Genomic DNA, 18,042 nt, shown 5'->3' on the forward strand with positions numbered 1-18,042 from the left:
CATTACAGACAGTATAAGAACTAGGTGGATAGGGAAGGGAATCACCACATATCTTGATTAGAGGGGTTCTCCAAGATTAGTCATACCACTCCTTTTTCAAGGTTATGTGAATAGAAAATACCCTAATATGGGAACGATAAGTAGGAAAGAAGTAAGTAAGCATTAGAAGATTTCTGTTTTGTGTTCTTTAAAAATCAGGAAAACATAGACTCTGTGATATAGAAGATCTAAGCTGAGAGAAGACAAACAGATTAGTTGAAAACCTTTTTACTGAGAAATCAGATGTAATTAAAAAAAGCTACATGAAATAAAGGGGTTTAAATTAATTAAATCAGTTAAAATCAGCATTTGAAGCACTGAAGTGTAGAATTAAAACTATAGAAAATGAAATCAGTGATAAGGGAAGCAACTTAAGAAGCTCTGCCAATGTGTAGAAAGAGAATAAAGAATGAAATGATTTTTTTAAAAAGTTATTTTATTTTTGGCTGCACTGGGTTTTCGTTGCTCCTTGCGGGATTTCTCTAGTTGTGACGAGCAGGGGCTACTCTTCATTGCGGTGCACAGGCTTCTCATTGTGTGGCTTCTCTTGTTGTGGAGCACGGGCTCTAGGCGCGCGGGCTTCAGTAGTTGTGGCACGTGGGCTCAGTAGTTGTGGCTTGCGGTCTCTAAAGTTCAGGCTCAGTAGTTGTGGCGCATGGGCTTAGTTGCTCCACACCACGTGGGATCTTTCCGGACCAGGGCTCAAACCCGTGTACTCTGCATTGTCAGGTGGATTCTTAGCCACTGCACCATCAGGGAAGCCCAAGAATGAAATGATTTTTAAAAAATTAAATAAGTCCTCTGGAGGAAAGAGGTCTTAAAATGTGAACTTATTAAAAAGAAGTGGTTGAAATAAGAAAATTGATCATAACAATGAATTGAGTATAAGTGAATATTTGTAGTTACTGCTTGCTTATATATTTGTAAATTTTGTTCCCCTTGGAGAGAGGGTTTACAGATCCTGAGTGACAGTGTCATTATTTGTGGCACTGATAACTAGGGTAATATACAGTCAAGTATTTTAGAATTTAAGATACACCTTCTACTTTTCAAATTACTAGAAAAGACGAGGGATCAAAGTAAAAATATTTCTTAGAGCAAAAGCTAGAAAGCAGAAGAAACAGCAAAAAATAAATAAATAAAAACATGAAACAAAATCAGGCATTCCTTGTCAATGACAGGAAATACAAACGGGTTACAGTCCTCTATTAAAAACTAAAACTTCTTCTGATGTGGCTGAGTAGGCTCCTAGTCAGTTGACCTTGCAGACAACAATAATACATTCTGAACAAAATATGTAGCACAACTATCTGAAGGTCCTAGAGAGTGAAAAAAAGTCAGAAAGATTATAGAGGGGAGACAAAACTTGGAAGAGGGTCCAAAATGGAGAGAATTTCCTGTTTTCTTAATTTTTCTTTCTTTTTAAAAAATAGCTATCAGCTTTAGGACAGGTAAAGTTATTGCTGCATTGGATGACTAAAATTCTGATAGAAAACCCACAGTCTTTCTGGCCAGAAGAATCAGATGGCAGAGTTTAGGGCAAGCATTACTGCTGGAAAATGAAAAACGAATCCCACTGAGAACTAGATTGGTATAGCCCCAAGTTCTCAAGTTCTGTGTATAAATTCTGCCCAAATCTCTGACTGGCCTCTGAACCATACATTTGCAGAGCAAACCACAAGCTTCCTAATGATAGGGTACTGAACTGAGATTCAAGTTTATAGTTTGAGTCCAACCAAGGTAATTTCCTGCTAAAACAAAAATATCAACACTCTTCAGAAACAAAATCCATAAGGTCCAGGATACCATCTCAAAGTGATGAATGAGGAAATATTGACCTATTCTCAAGAGAAAAAAACCATCAACAGATAGCAACCCCAATATGACCCAGCTGTTGGAATTAGCAGACAAGGGCTTTAAAACAAGAATTATAACTATAACTTTGGGGGAAATGAGGTAAAGAAAATATGATCATAATGAATGAAAGGATAAGGAATATCAGCAGAGAAATAGAAACCATAAAAAATGTACCAAATTTAAATTCTAGAACTAAAAAAGACAGTATCTTAAATAAAAAATTAACCTAAAGAACTTAATAGCAGAATGGAGATAACAGAGCAAAGAGCCAGAGAACTTGAAATTATCCAAGGTGAAGAATAGAAAATGATAGAAGTAAAGAAACAGAGACTTCAGAATTTGTAGAGCTATAACAAGCTTTCTAACATATTTCTAATTGGAATCCCAGAAGGCAAGGAGAGATAATGGGCAGAAAATCTTCTGAAGAAATAATGACTGAAAATTTCCCAATCTGGGGTGAAGATATAAATTTACAGATTCAAGAAGCTCAGTTAAATGCAAGCAGAATAAATACAAGAAAACACTGCTTAGGCACATTGTAGTCAAACTGCTAAAAACCTAAGATAAAGAAGAAATCTAGAAGGCAGCCAGAGAAAAATGACATTAAATACAGGGGAACAATGATTAGCTTTTGATGACTTCCATTAGAAACTATGGAGGTCAGAGACAGTGGAACAACATCTTTAAAATGCTGGGGAAGAAATTGTCAACCTAGAATTTTACATCAAATAGAAATTTCCTTCAAGAATAAAGACAAAATAAAGACATTCTGATATGAAAGAAAACTAAACAAATTCATCAGCATAAGATATGCACTACAGGATATTCTAAAAGAAGTTCTCCAGGTAGAAAGGAAATATTAAGACACTTGGATCCCCAAGAAGAAATGAAGAACATCAGAAATGGTAAATATTAGAGTAAATATCAGTAACTAGTTTTTCTTCTTAATTTCTTAAAAATAGAAATGATCATTTTATGAGAAATTATAACATTGTCTTGTGGGGTTCATAATGTATGTAGATGTGATCCATATGACACCTATAGCATAAAGGGAGGTGTTTAGAAGGGCTTATATGGATGGAAGGTTTCTACATTTTTTTGTGTGAAATGGTATGATATTAATTCTAAGTAGAGTGTGAAAAGTTAAGGGTACAGGCATACCTTTAAGATACTGTGGAGACATCCAGACTACTGCAATACAGTGAATATTGCAATAAAGTGAGTGACACAAATTTTTTGGTTTCCTAGTTGCATTTAAACATTATGTTTACACTATACTGTAGTCTATAAAGTGTGCAATAGCATTATGTCTAAAAAATCAACTTACACACCTTAAGTAAAAAATACTTTATTGCTAAAAATGCAAACCATCATCTGAGTCTTCAATGAGTTGTAATCTTTTTGCAATAGTAATGTAACCAAACCCAGGTTTGGCTGCTTGCCATTCATAAGCCACTAATTTGAGAGGCAAGCGTCAGTAGAAAAGAAAGGTGCTTTAATCAGAAAAGCTGGCAATCTGCGAAGAAGGTGGTCTTGTGTCCAGAGACCAACTCCAAAGATTCTCCTCAACCATGACAGTTTTTAAAGGGAAAAATGGAGGCGAAGAATCTCAGTGAATCATCAAGGCAGGAGGTTTGGTTCTGCATCATTCTCCGTTGAGTGCAGACTGGCTGACTCTTCAGATGTTATTTTGCCTGTGTGATCTGCCTGCAGGATTGCTAAGGAGGCTGTTGGGTGTAGAGAGCTAGTAATTTTTTAACTGCTTAATTCTTCATTCTTACTTTCTATCTAGGAAAATAATCAGGTTAGACAAGGTATGGTGTATATTCAAGAGAGCATAAGTCAGGAGTTAGTTTCAATTGCTTAATGATCTCATTCCTATAATTAGGTTCTTTTAAGGTTAGAGGGGAACAGAAATGGACAAAGAGGAAAGGGGCAAAAGAGCTGCTTTCAATAACATCAGAGATCACTGGTTGTAGATCACCAAAATAAATATAATAATAATGGAAAAGTTTGAAATATTGCGAGAATTACCAAAATATGACACAGAGACATGAAGTGAGCAAATTATGTTGAAAAAATGGTGCTGATAGACTTGCATGACACATGGTTACCACAAACCTTCAATTTGGAAAAATGCAGTATCAGCAAAGATCAATAAAGTAAAGCACAGTAAAATGAGGTATGCCTGTATATATTGTAACCCCTAGAACAACAGAAATAAAATAAAAACCAGTTGACAAAAAGGAATTTTAAAATATATTCAAATAATTGAAAAAAGGCAAGAAAAGGTGAACAGAGGAAGAAAATGTAGAGGAAACAAAAAGAAAACAAATAATAAAATCATAGACCTAGGGACTTCCCTGGTGGTCCCGTGGGTAAGGCTCCATGCTCCCAGTGCAGGAGGCCTGGGTTCAATCCCCTGGTCAGGGAACTAGATCCTGCATGCATGCCACAACTAAGAGTCTGCATGCTGCAACTAAAGATCCCGCACGCGGCAATGAAGCTCCTGCATGCCACAGCTAAGTAAGTCCTGGTGCAGCCTAAATAAATAAATAAATAAATATTTAAAAAAAATCATAGACCTAAATGTTAAATGAACTAAACATTCCAGTAAAAGGTAGAGGTTATCAGGATGGATTAAAAAATATCAAGAGATATACTTTAAATATAAATATAGATTGAAAGTAAATGGATGCAAAGAGGTATATTCTACAAACAGTAATAATACAAAGCCTGACGTGTGTGGGCTTATTAACGTCAGATTAAATTGACTGAGGCAGGCCCTGCCAGTCCCTTTGGCCCCACCAGAGGATGCTTGTGCTGGGCTCTGCCTCTCTGTCCTCAGTTCATGGCAGCAGGGGTCCTGCGCCCCTGACTCCCGGGCCTTGGTGCTGGAGTTTGTCCACTAGGGATTACAGTTGTGGGTAAATCAAGTATTGTGTGGTGGTTTGTGGAAAACAGTTTTGAGCCTAAGATCAGTTCAACAACAGGGCATCTTTTGTCTAGCACCAAAACGAGTGGCATAAATTCCTAACCTGGGATACAGCTACACAAGAATGATTTTCTGCTTTACCACCGATGTTCATTTATAATGATTTATGATGCCAAAAAGGAGAGGTATTTTCAACATTAAGGAATGAATTAAAAGATCTCTGACAGCAAGTCCCATCTAATTTTGTAGTTGATGTGGCAGGAAATAAGTGCGATATTATTGCAAAAGGTGAGTCATGGAGAGAGATGCTAAGGATTGCACTGACTCAGCCATACAATTTTTGTAGAGATCAGTGCAAAAACCACAGTGAACTTAAAGGACTCTAAAGAAGTTTCTCAAAGAATTCCATTCACTCACACCAACCCACCGCCCCTCCCACCCCCCATTTGGTAGTAAGGGCTTCTGACTCCAAAGACAACCTTTCGAGTCAAAGTGAAAAAAAGCTGTTGTTGGCTGAACCTCAGCCTCTCACACTTGATAATGAAATAGTTGGTTTTGAAAGTTAACAGGGGACTTCGAATCTCTGCCACTACTTTTTGCCTGGCTGGTTTTGAGTCTTCTTTGTGCACAGGGGATTCCCCAAAATACCCAAGGTCTGTTTTCTCATTGAAGACTCCAGTCATGATATTTCTGTTCATTGAATTCTGTTACAAAAAGAAACTCTGGTGTGAAAAACTACTTCATTGGTGTTTGACTTTACTGAAAATAAATACATAAGGTAGTATTTTTGCAGTGAAGGTTTTATGTAACATTTTATTAAGTTTCTCTTTCATGATTCTTAAAAAAAAGAGAGTCTGTGGAGCCTGTAATTTCCCTGGATCCCCATTATCACTGCTATAAAGGATTGCACCATTTAAAATGGCATAGGATATCTAAAATGGAGGCTGACAATTATTATTTGAGTCAAAAATGGATTCAATTTATAGGACTATTCATGGGATTGATGGAGAGGATTTCATCTTCCTGCTACCTCTAAAGCAGTTTTCATTGAAAACATTAGCCAAGGATGCACGTGGAAAATTAACATCAACAACAATAAATGTGTAGGTCACCCTAATTTTTCCTTCAGATTTTTAAATTTGTGTGTCACTAAACACAGTATTGGTACTTGGCAATGAATAGGAATGAGCACATAATAACATGGATGAATTTCAGAAACATTAGGCTGAGTTAAAGAAGACATACAAAAGAATATATACTCTATAGTTTCTCCTCCCTGGACTCTCACCTATCTCCTCAGCTGGGGAGACTTCCAGGCTCTGTTTGGGTTCCCCCTCCTTGTGCAGAGTGCTATAAACCTCCCCAGACACTAAGTGCATTTGTTTTCTATTCTTAGGGATAACTGTCCCTTTTTTCTGGCGTCCAGTGTTCATATAAAGCTATGATGACCAGGTCTGGGATTATGGAAGGCCACTCTAAAAGTCTGTCCACGATAGTGGATTCAAGGAAGGCTTGTTAGAAAATGTGGGATTTGGGCAATAGTTTGTATAGTATTAGAAAAGAAGGTAGAGGTAAAGTCATGAGCTTGTGCTGACTCTTCTGCCTAGGATACGCTTCCTTCTTCTCTGCTTGGTGGCACCCCACTTACTTTTCCAAGGTGCTCTAGTCCCATTGTTACCTGCAAAGCTGCCTTTGAACCCAGGTAAAATGAGTAGTTCATGTTCTGTATATTATGTTTATACCTTGTATCCTTTTTTACCTTGTATCATGGTTATGATCTGGTTGTGTCTGTCAGCTGTGACAAGTCTAGCTGGTCACAACATGGTTCTGAAAAAGCCTATGAGTTTTAGCTTCATTAAAGACCTTCCTCGGGCTTCCCTGGTGGTGCAGTGGTTGAGAGTCCGCCTGCCGATGCAAGGGACACGGGTTCATGCCCCGGTCCGGGAATATCCCACATGCCGCGGAGCGGCTAGGCACGTGAGCCATGGCCGCTGAGCCTGTGCGTCCAGAGCCTGTGCTCCGCAACGGGAGAGACCACAACAGTGAGAGGCCCGCATACCGCAAAAAAAAAAAAAAAAAAAAAAACCTTCCTCAAAAATTCTAGATATACCAATTACTGGCTGGGAATTCAGCAAATTATTTTTAAAACTTTGAGTATCAGTTTCTTTATCTGTAAAATAGAGGTAGAAATATTTACTATGCAGCGTTATTGTAATTTGTGTACAGTGTCTAGCAAATTGCCTGGCTCCTAGTAGGTGTTCTCTAAATGCTAGTTCCTCCTTTTATTTATCTTTTGTCTTCAGCACTCATTTCAGTGCAGACAAATAATAGGAATTCATGAATGTATGTTGAATTGAATATAAAATTGTAATATACCATCAAATGGGAACATTTAATTAGCTGTATTATCTATACATCTAGTAAAATACTGTTTGAACTCCAGTTAGATTTTTAAAAAGAAGCTAAGTAGCTCTTCCTGCTTACGTGGCCTAAAGGCACCATTTTCTTTTAATCTGTACTAAAATAAGAATCTCCTGGAAAGGTAAATCAGATTGGTTCCATAGAGCCATATAATTATTTTGTGTTAATTTATAGGAAAACTCCTTTTAATTACCTATCTTAAAAGTTTCTTACTCTAAATCCATATGTACTTATATAACTAAGTGGACATCCTGGTCATTTTGACACTGGGTTTTTAAGGAAAAGATCTGCATATCCATGTGCATCTCCAAAGTATTTATGTAAATCCTTGTAATTACTTTATAAATCCTCTTTGCATGCACTTCATCTGTAAGTCTTATTACAGTTATTCATTGTGGAGAATGTAGAGGTCCTTATACCATTCTCAAAAAATGAACATCCTGGGACTTCCCTGGTGGCGCAGTGGTTAAGAATCTGCCTGCCAATGCAGGGGACATGGGTCCGATCCCTGGTCCGGGAAGATTCCACATGCCACGGAGCAACTAAGCCCGTGCACCACAACTACTGAGCCTGCGCTCTAGAGCCTGCGAGCCACAACTGCTGAAGCCCGCGCTCCACAACTACTGAAGCCTGCGCGCCTAGAGCCTGTGCTCTGCACGCAACAAGAGAAGCCACTGCAATGAGAAGCCTGTGCACTGCAACAAAGAGTAGCCCCCGCTCACCGCAACTAGAGAAAGCCCACCATGGCAACGAAGACCCAACACAGCCAAAAATAAATGAATAAAATATAAAATAAATTTATAAAAAAAAGAATGTCCCATAATTCCAGTACTCTGTCTTATATGGCCAAGTGCTCTTTTAGCTCTGTTTAGAGATCATTAAAAAATAATAGGCAAGAACTTCTGTTGAATTATAAAATAATATTTAGTAAATAATGACAAATGTTGATATTAATGTAGTATAAAATCTTCATGTCTAAGAAAAATAATATTAAACAACTAATATTAAAAATTTTGGTAGCTAAATAACGTTTCAGGAGATGGATCTATTGTATTGACAATTTGCATAATATTTGAATTGCAAAAAACTCTTCAATTTAATGAGTACAGTCCTTTTTCACTTAAGTGTCCTGTAAAAACCTAAAGGTTTTCCAACCAAATGAATTCTGTTTAGAATTTTGTTCAGAAAATACTTCCCAGAGCATAAAGTTTGAATTATATATCCTTGTAAAGGCTGATTTTTTTTTAAAGTTAACCCTTTAAAAATTAAATCTCAAAGACTTAAAGGCATTGTTATTCTACTTTAATTTTGCTGAGTGGAAATCTTTTAATCAAGAATATTACAAGTGGGCCTTTACATTTCTCATTGTCATTAACCTACTGAACGGTTCATGCCTGTTAAACTACATGTCAGGGCCTGCCTTATATGTCCATAAAAAAAGATATTCCGCGAGTAAGACCAAAATGTTACCTTAACATAAACTTTCATTACTGTAATATTTTAGTTTTAATTCTGTAACATTTCGTTTTTTGACATTCACTAGTGTTGTGTATGTTTCTCTAATAAATTTTCAAAGAGCTTATTGAGGCATAATTGACATATAATAAATAGCCCATATTTAAAGGATACAATTTTTAAAATACTGACATACATATACATCTGTGAAATCTCCACCCTGACAATATAATTAACATTTCCATCACACCCCAAATTTCCCCCTCCCCTTTTTCATCTCTCCCTGCCATCCCTGTCCCAATCCCTCCCTTTCCCAGGCAACTGATTTCTTCAGATTATTATAGATTAGTTGGCTTTTCCTACAGTTTTATATATATGGAATCACACAGTATGGTACTCTTTTCTTTTGAGGGGTAGGAGGGTTTTGCCTCTTTTACCCCATATAATTATTTTGGGATTCATCTATTTTTTTGTGTGTATGAATAGTTTACCTTTTTTATTGCTGAGTAGTATTTCATTGTACAGATATGCCACAGTTTATCCATTCATCTAATGATGGACATTTGGATTACTTCTAGTTTTTGGCTGTTACAGATAAAGCTACAATTTTAGCTATTATGATAAAGCTGCTATAAACATCAAGTGTATTTAAAAAATTATTTCATTTTTGATTTTTACCACTTACTGGCAATCATGGCTATCAACTCTTATCGTATAGCAATGTTTTTATGCACCTTCCCCAGCAACTTTGTAATTTGGGAAGACTATGAAAATACCTAACTTTAAACCCATTTCCTGCATTTTACCCATTTTATTCATTCGAGGTATTGATTATAGGAAAAAAAGATCTCATTTTGAAGAGATCCTGGTTAGCATTATCTTACCTTTTATAATATCTGGCTAGCATTATCCCACCTTTTATAATATCACTAAATAAAAATTTCAAATGTAACTGAATTTAAAGCCTGCATTATCTTACCTTTTATAATATCACTAAATAAAAATTTTAAGTGTAACTGAATTTAAAGCCTGTAGTCCTTAATTAACCAAAGAGCTTATGCAAATACTTTCTTCACTATAATGTTATGATGAATATTTTTCTAAAGAGAATAAATGTTTCCTAATGACCATATTTTATTTCCATAAGTAAATATGGCAGTTGAAATCTTAGTTATCAAATTTTCTTTAAACAGGGAAATATAGAAAGGATCCCTTAATGCAATACTTAAAAAGAAAAATTGAGACACAAACTAACTTGTGATTTTTATAATTTGGAAAACTTTTTACTGTTCTCATTTTTATACTTTTTTATTTTTTAAATCTCATTACTTTATAGAGTTGACTTTTTAAAGGAATATTTTATTTATTTAGGCTGTGCCGCATGGCTTGTGAGATCTTAGTTCCCTGACCAGGGATTGAACCTGGGCCTTTGGCAGTGAGAGCGTAGAGTCCTAAACTGCTGAACTGCCAGGGAATTCCTTAAAAGGAATGTTTTATATGCAATAAAAATTCAACCTCCTGAAAAGAATATTCCAAGTCTCCATTATTAACAAAAAGTATGCAAAGCTTAAAATTTGTTTCCCCTTTCCATTTATTTATTCTTAACAATATGTGTGTTTATGTGTGTGTATATGCGTATGAATATACATACACCATGGCACATATACATATATATAAAAAACACTATTATAAGGCAACAAAAACTACCTGTTTATGATATATAATTACATTAACTTTACAGTCTATTAAGAATGGAGTTTTAATTTTTAGGTAGTTTCTTTGAAAGTGGCCTTAATGTTATTTACTTTATATCAACTTGATATAAAGGCATGCACAGTTCTGCCTGTTGATGTGTTTTCTTGAATGGCAAACTGTGTTACACAGTATTCTGTACTGAGAACTTTTATTATAGATGAGAAAAGGAAACTATAATTTGTTTCCCAGTAGAATCTGTATGTTCAAATATTAAGTACTTTTAAATAGATCTTCTTTTTATGTTGAATTTTTGATTTAGGATCATTCGTGATATCTTCCAAATTCTTTTCTTGCTTTTTATTATAGTTTGTTTTTTTTATTGTTTTTTATTTTTTGTGGTACGCGGTCCTCTCACTGTTGTGGCCTCTCCCGTTGCGGAGCACAGGCTCCGGACGCACAGGCTCAGCGGCCATGGCTCACAGGCCCAGCCGCTCCGTGGCATGTGGGATCTTCCCGGACCAGGGCATGAACCCGTGTCCCCTGTATCGGCAGGCGGACTCTCAACCACTGCGCCACCAGCGAAGCCCTTTATTATACTTTAAAGCTAATTTGATTGAATGCCTTTTGATATTCTTTCTGTGATTGTTAATTTTTTTCTGTTATTAAGAATGTAATAAATTTTGTATAGTACCAGAATAGAGATCAATTTTGGTTATTTTTCTTCTCTTTTGCTTCTTTATCTTTTTCATCAGTAGAAAGCTTTATTTGCCAGGCTAAAATATAAGCTAACATTATGATTTAGGTGAAGTGAAAAGCTAATTTTTTCTTTCAGATCTCTATAAAAATGGACTCCAAAGAGCTAACTTTGTACCATTCATAGCTGTCCTGAAGGTAAGGAAAATTAGTTACTTATGTTCACTGACTAATATCATATTGATTGATAATCAAGGGCATTTATAGGATTGCTATGGTCTTGCATTCAAGCAGAATTTATTTTGTTATTTGATGGTAATAGTTAAAGACTCTAAAGGAGAAAAGAATCTTTTTTATATAGTATTCATCAATATGTAAACAGGAAAAATTACAAAATATAGTCTAAATTATTGTCCAGCTGCAGCATTTGATAGTTTGCATTTTATAAATTTTAATTTGAGGTTTGCTTGTAAATTATAGTGGACCGTTTCAACTTATACATTGATTTCTGAAAAAATGTTTAATGTTCCTTGTTTCCTTCAGGTTAATGGCCATTAACATGTTTTCCCAGCTATTAAAGTTGCTATTTTGGAGTAGCATTATTACAAAAATATTGTAATATATTTAAATGTGATTGCCATAAAGTTATCATGAAATTATGTCAAGTTGAGGTACATAAATAGTTTGAATATTTGTGTGTATCATCACTGCATAGAGTTTGAAATAGGCTTCATTACAATATGATGAAGAATAAAGTAGCCTTCTTTTTCACTGTTAATTTTAGTAATTTTTTTACACGATTATTCAATAATTCTACATTCTACCAATATTTATTGGGAACCTACTATGGGCAAAGTGCTACATTAGGCATAATGGATAATATAATCATTAAGTAGGTTGTGTTTCTTGCTTGCAAGTCATTTATAATCTGGTTGGGCATATACTATGTACATAGATACCTATAACACAAAGCAAAATGTTTTTGGTAAAATAATTACCAAAAAGAAGCGTATATGCCAACATATAATTCCTGTAATTCTCAGGCACATTTTTCCCTGTCCATAACAACATATCTAAAGAAAGGATAGAATTGTATTTTTTTTAAAAAAAGAACTAAAACCTCAAAAATTCTTACCAAGAAGGAGGAGTAAAAACATTTTATATTCACATATTCTGAAGATGTAGTCAGACAATCTTTTTGAAATATACTTTAGTTGGAGCTATTGTTAGTGCCAAACTTTATTCCCTGTGCTATCCAAACATCTGTTTCCTTGACCAATTTTAGGTTCCCAGAAGATTTTAGTTTCTCTGAGATGGTTTCCGATGTAGGAAAAAGTACTTTTTGAAGATTTATGCTGTTAGTAATTTTTTCCCCTTTGTATTCATGTTTTACATTTGAGGAGAAGGTAGATTTGCAATGTTTTCTCCACGCCAGGAATACAAAGTAATGTGGTGTATGTAGATACCAAAATATAAACAGGGAAACTAAGAAAAATAGTTGCTAAAAATAGTTTCTTCATGTAGCATAAAATACACAAAATATAAAGAGATGGCTCACAAATGAAACAAGCTAAAAGATTCTCAGGGAACTTTGTAGCTGTACTTTTTTAACCCCAAACCTTATTTTTTGGTCAGTTATTTGTCATACTTTAACATATAATAGCATTACTAATAGACAACTAATTTGACCAGATTGAATTTAATTTCCTTTCCCTTTCCTACCCTTAATTTTTTTTTAAAGAGGAAGAAAAACCAAAGAGGTGAATAATCTGATTTGAGATCCAACAAGATCTGAGATAATACACAATTTTTTTTTTTTTTTTTTTTGCGGTACGCGGGCTTCTCACTGTTGTGGCCTCTCCCGTTGCGGAGCACAGGCTCTGGACGCGCAGGCTCAGCGGCCATGGCTCATGGGCCCAGCCACTCCGCGGCATGTGGGATCTTCCCGGACCGGGGGCTCGAACCTGTGTCCCCTGCATCGGCAGGCGGACTCTCAACCACTGCACCACCAGGGAAGCCTGATAATACACAATTTGAAATTAAATATGAACTAAAATTTCCAGGAAACTAAATACCAGATTGGATGAGAAAATATCTAAAATGTCTCATTTATTTAAAAGACTTTTCACATGTAACAAAACATCAGTCTGATGAAATGTACACTAGAGCTGGTTTCCTTGGAGCTTTTTTGGTGGGCGTATGAAGTTTCCCTTGTAAAGCAAAGTTGTTTCATATTCATTTTGCCTCTTCACACATGCTAGCGTTACTCTTTTATTTTGGCCCAGCTGAGAGACATGTATAGTAGAAGTGGAAATACTAAATATCAAAACTTTGTTTTAAGATAGACTTAAAACAAATAGAGGATCTTAGTTTAATAAAAAGAGATTATAAACAAGATAGAAATTTATTTTGGGGAAATGTACAGTGTAAAATCCTTTTTCTCCTTTACGTTTTTCTCTGTAAACTGAGTGATAACAAGTTTGTAATTCATCACAAGAATTTGTGATTTGTTGCTTGGAGTATTGCAAAATGACCAAAAACTTATGTAAGCTATTAGTGAACAGTATTTTCATAAGATGGTAAGAATGATGAGGAGGACTAATATGTTATTAAAAGCCATAGGTCTGGGACTTCCCTGGTGGTCCAGTGGTTAAGAGTCTGCCTTCCAATGCAGGATACACAGGTTCAATCCCTGGTCGGGGAACTAAGATCCCACATGCTGCGGGGCAACTAAGCCCGCACGCTTTAGAGCCCAGGCGCCACAACTAGAGAGAAGCCTGCGTGCCACAATGAAGATCCCGCATGCTGCAACTAAGACCCGATGCAGCCAAATAAATAAATAAATATTAAAAATAATACAAGCCATAGGTCCATCAACAGATGAATAAACAAAATATATTCATGTAATGAAATATTGTTCTGCCATAAAAAGGAGTGAAATTCTGATGTGATACATTATGGATAAACCTTGAAAACATGTTAGGTGAGATAAGCCAGATACAAAAGGACAAATATTATATGATTCCACTTACAAGAGGTACCTAGGAAAGGCAAATTGATAGAGACAGAAAGTAAAATAGAGGTTACCAGGGGCTGGGAGGAAAGGGGAATAGGGAGTTATTGTTTCGTGGGTGCAGAGTCTCTGTTTAGGATGATGAAAAGTTCTGGAAATGGAAAATGGTGATGGTTGCATAACATTGTGAATGTACTTAATGCCATTGAATTATACACTTAAAAATGGTTAAAATGATAAATTTTATGTTATGTGTATTTTACCACAATTTATAAAAAAAGAAAAGAAGCCATAGGACTAGAACGGATATAGGAAATGATCAGATACATCCTCTAGAAACTGCTTGTAAAAAGCAAAGGAAAACAAAACAAAACAGAAAACTCTTACATGTATTTTTTACTGCCTTTTAAGTAGGGAGTTTCCTGTTTTTTTCTTGTACTTTCTTTGAGTTTATTTTGCTGTTCTTTTTTAAAATTTACTGAGATTTTTATCTCACTTTAACCTTCTTTCTTAAATGCATTTAAGGCTATTTATTTCCCTCTGAATAGCTGCATCCATGAAGTTTTGATATTTAGTATTTCCACTCTCAAGTTCAAAGTGTTTTCTAATTTTCATTGTGATTTCTTCTTTAACCCATGAATTATCTAGAAGTCTATTTCTTAATTTCCAAACATATGTGAATTTTCTAGTTATCCTTTTGTTACTGTTTTCTTAATAAATACTTAATTGCATTGTGGTCAGAGAATGTGCCCTTTGTGACTTCAGTTCTTTCAAATTTGTTGAAACTTGCTTTATGGCCAAATATGTGGATAATTTTTGTAAATATTCTCAGCATTCTTGAAAATAATGAGTACTCTCCAGTTATTGTGTGATACATGTAATACCCATTAAGTTATCAATAGGTTTGTTAATTATGCTGTTCAAATCTTTATTCTTATATATTTTTCACATCAGTTATTGAGAGGCTTATGGAAAACATCTCACACTATGGCTGTGAATTTATCCATTTCTCTTATAATTCTGTCATTGACCTTACATATTTGGAGACTGTTGTAAGTTGCATACAGATTTAAAATGATTCAATATTGCCTCTGAATGGAACTTTTAAAAGTTATTTTTTATCATGAAGGAGTAATTCTCCTAGTTTCAAGCATGGTCATTATTTCCTGATGAAGCATTTTTATCACGTCTGCTTTCAAATCTTTTTTTTTAAAATAAATTTATTTATTTATTTATTTAGGCTGCATTGGGTCTTCGTTGCTGCGTACGGGCTTCCTCTAGTTGCGGTGAGCAGGGGCTACTCTTTTGTTGCGGTGCGTGGGCTTCTCATTGCAGTGGCTTCTCTTGTTGCGGAGAATGGGCTCTAGGCACACAGGCTTCAGTAGCTGTGGCACGTGGGCTCAGTAGTTGTGGCTCGCGGGCCCTAGAGCTCAGGCTCAGTAGTTGTGGCGCATGGGCTTAGTTGCTCCGTGGCACGTGGGATCTTCCCAGACCAGGGCTTGAACCTGTGTCCCCTGCATTGGCAGGCGGATTCTTAACCACTGCGCCACCAGGGAAACCCTGCTTTCAGTTGTTTATCAGATAATTCTAACATCTCTGTCATCTTGATGTTGGCATTTGATTGTCTTTTTATATTCTGTTTGAGGTCTTTGTGGTTTTTGGTATGAGTGATTTTCAACTGAAACTTGGACGATTTAATAATTTGTCATGAGACTTTGAATCTTATATTTGTTAATTGATATTTTATTGTGGTAAAATATGCATAACATAAGATTTACCACTTTAACCATTTTAAATGTACAGTTCAGTGGCATTAAGTACATTCACATTGTTGAGCAACCATCACCACCATGCATCTCTGGAACTTTTACATCTTCCCAAACTGAAACCCTGTACTCTTTAAATAATCACTCCCTATTCTTTCCCTCCCCCAGATCCTGGTAACCACCTTTCTACTTTCTGTCCCTGTGAATTTGTCATTTCTAGGTACCTTATATAAGTAGAATCATATAATATTTGTCCTTTTTTGTCTGGCCTATTTCATTTAGCATAATGACTTCAAGATTCATTCATCCATGCTGTAGCAAGAGTTAAAATTCCATTCCCTTGGGGCTTCCCTGGTGGTGCAGTGGTTGGGAGTCCGCCTGCCGATGCAGGGGACACGGGTTCGTGTCCTGGTCCGGGAGGATCCCACATGCCGTGGAGCGGCTGGGCCTGTGAGCCATGGCCGCTGAGCCTGCGCATCCGGAGCCTGTGCTCCGCAATGGGAGAGGCCACAGCAGTGAGAGGCCCGCGGATCAAGGAAAAAAAAAATTGTAAAATTCCATTCCCTTTTAAGGCTAATATTCCATTATATGTTTATACCAATTTTGTTTATCCGTTCATCTGTTGGCCACGTGCTCTAGAGCACGTGGACTTCAGTAGTTGTGGTGCGTGGGCTGAGTAGTTGCGGTGCATGGGCTCTAGGGTGCGCGAGCTTCAGTAGTTGTGGCGTGCAGGTTCAGTAGTTGCGGCTCACGGGCTCTAGAGCACAGGCTCACTAGTTGTGGTGCACGTGCTTAGTTGCTCCGCAGCATGTGGGATCTTCCCGGACCAGGGTTTGAACCCGTGTCCCCTGCATTGGCAGGCAGATTCTTAACCACTGCGCCAGCAGGTAAGTCCCCTTCATTGTGTTTTGATTTGCATTTCTTAAATGATTAGTGATATTGAGCATCTTTTCCTGTGCTTCTTGGCCATTTGCATATCTTCTTTGTGGATCTTATTTAAACTTTCTGTTTTAACTGGTTATTTGGACACTCTTCTGGAAGGAGGAGAGACACTGCCTTGTCACTGCCAGACATAGGTAGACGTCTGGATTCCCTATTCAGCCTATTGACACCTGAGGCAAGGGTACTCCATGTTACTACTGGTGGAAGGGTTTAATTTCCACTGACATTGTGGGGATGGGGAGGATGCTCATTATTGACTGACAGGGATGAAAGTTCCAGCTCCCTACGTGGCCTTCCATCTCTTTTTTTTTTTTCCTCACCATGTGGCATATGTGGGACCTAAGTTCCCAACAAGGGATCGAACCCACATCCCCTGCACTGGAAGTGCAAAGTCTAAACCACTGAACCACCAGGGAAGTCCCTGGCCTTCCTTCTTTGACATTAGCCTGGCAGGAGTGTTCGTGGGCCTCATTACATCCTTGTGAGATTTTAATTCAAGGCTCCCTTCAGCCTTTGCTAAAATGGGTGGAGGTGGCACCACAGTTTTCTGTGGTGTTTGCTGCAGTAGAACTGTTATCGTCTAAAAGTTTTCTTTCTTGTTACACTGCCATTTTCCTGGTCCTTTGGCTAAAGAGAGCAGGCTTTTGTTGGAGCCTCATTTGTCTGTGTCAGTTGGCATTTCTGGGTCGCCAGCTTCTTCACTTCTAAGTCTGAGATATATGAGTCAAAAGAAGACTAGAGAACTCACCATTCTATTGTTATTCAGGTCTTGAGGTCCTTCGCTGTTTTTCTTTCTTTCTACTATTTGGTGTTTTCTTATGTTTGTTTTATATATAATTTCCAGGATTTTAAACTGTACATAGCAGGAGGAACAGGGGAATGTACAGCTACTGTCTTCCCAAAAGCAAAAGTCAGTTTATTAGAAGTTCTTGTCTGCTAATTCTATCATCTCTTGTCATTTCTGATTTTGTTTCTATGGTCTGATTTTTTTTTCCTGGTTGTGGGTCCTATTTTCCTGCTTCTTTGCAAGTTTAGTAATTTGTGATGGGATGATGGACATTGTGATTATTGCACTGAGTCTCTGTTATTTCCTTTAAGACTGTTGACTTTTATTGGCAAGTGGTTTTTCCTTGCAGGTCATCCTGATCCTCTGAGGCTTGTTTTTAAAATTTGTTATCGTGTCTAGTGTAACCTTTACTCTAGGACTATATTTTAACCTTCTTCTG

General features: G+C 36.6%; 1 protein-coding gene and 1 pseudogene across 8 annotated transcripts in view; both read left to right on the forward strand.

The window, feature by feature from the left end:
• AFG1L (AFG1 like ATPase) overlaps positions 1–18,042 on the forward strand; it is a 226,869-nt gene that overhangs the window by 98,521 nt on the left and 110,306 nt on the right. For all 8 annotated transcript variants that reach the window (XR_009558727.1, XM_060283447.2, XM_060283444.1 and 5 more), the window contains exon 7: positions 11,235–11,293. Coding sequence is in view for 7 of the 8 variants with exons in the window: in XM_060283447.2 (XP_060139430.1) it covers positions 11,235–11,293 (59 nt within the window). In the remaining variant the exon portion in view is untranslated. The remainder of the gene's footprint in view (positions 1–11,234; positions 11,294–18,042) is intronic.
• LOC132593404 (ras-related protein Rab-22A pseudogene) lies at positions 2,143–5,284 on the forward strand (annotated as a pseudogene).

This window comes from Globicephala melas, chromosome 14, assembly GCF_963455315.2.
Source record: "Globicephala melas chromosome 14, mGloMel1.2, whole genome shotgun sequence".
In the NCBI taxonomy this organism is placed as follows: Eukaryota; Metazoa; Chordata; class Mammalia; order Artiodactyla; family Delphinidae; genus Globicephala; species Globicephala melas.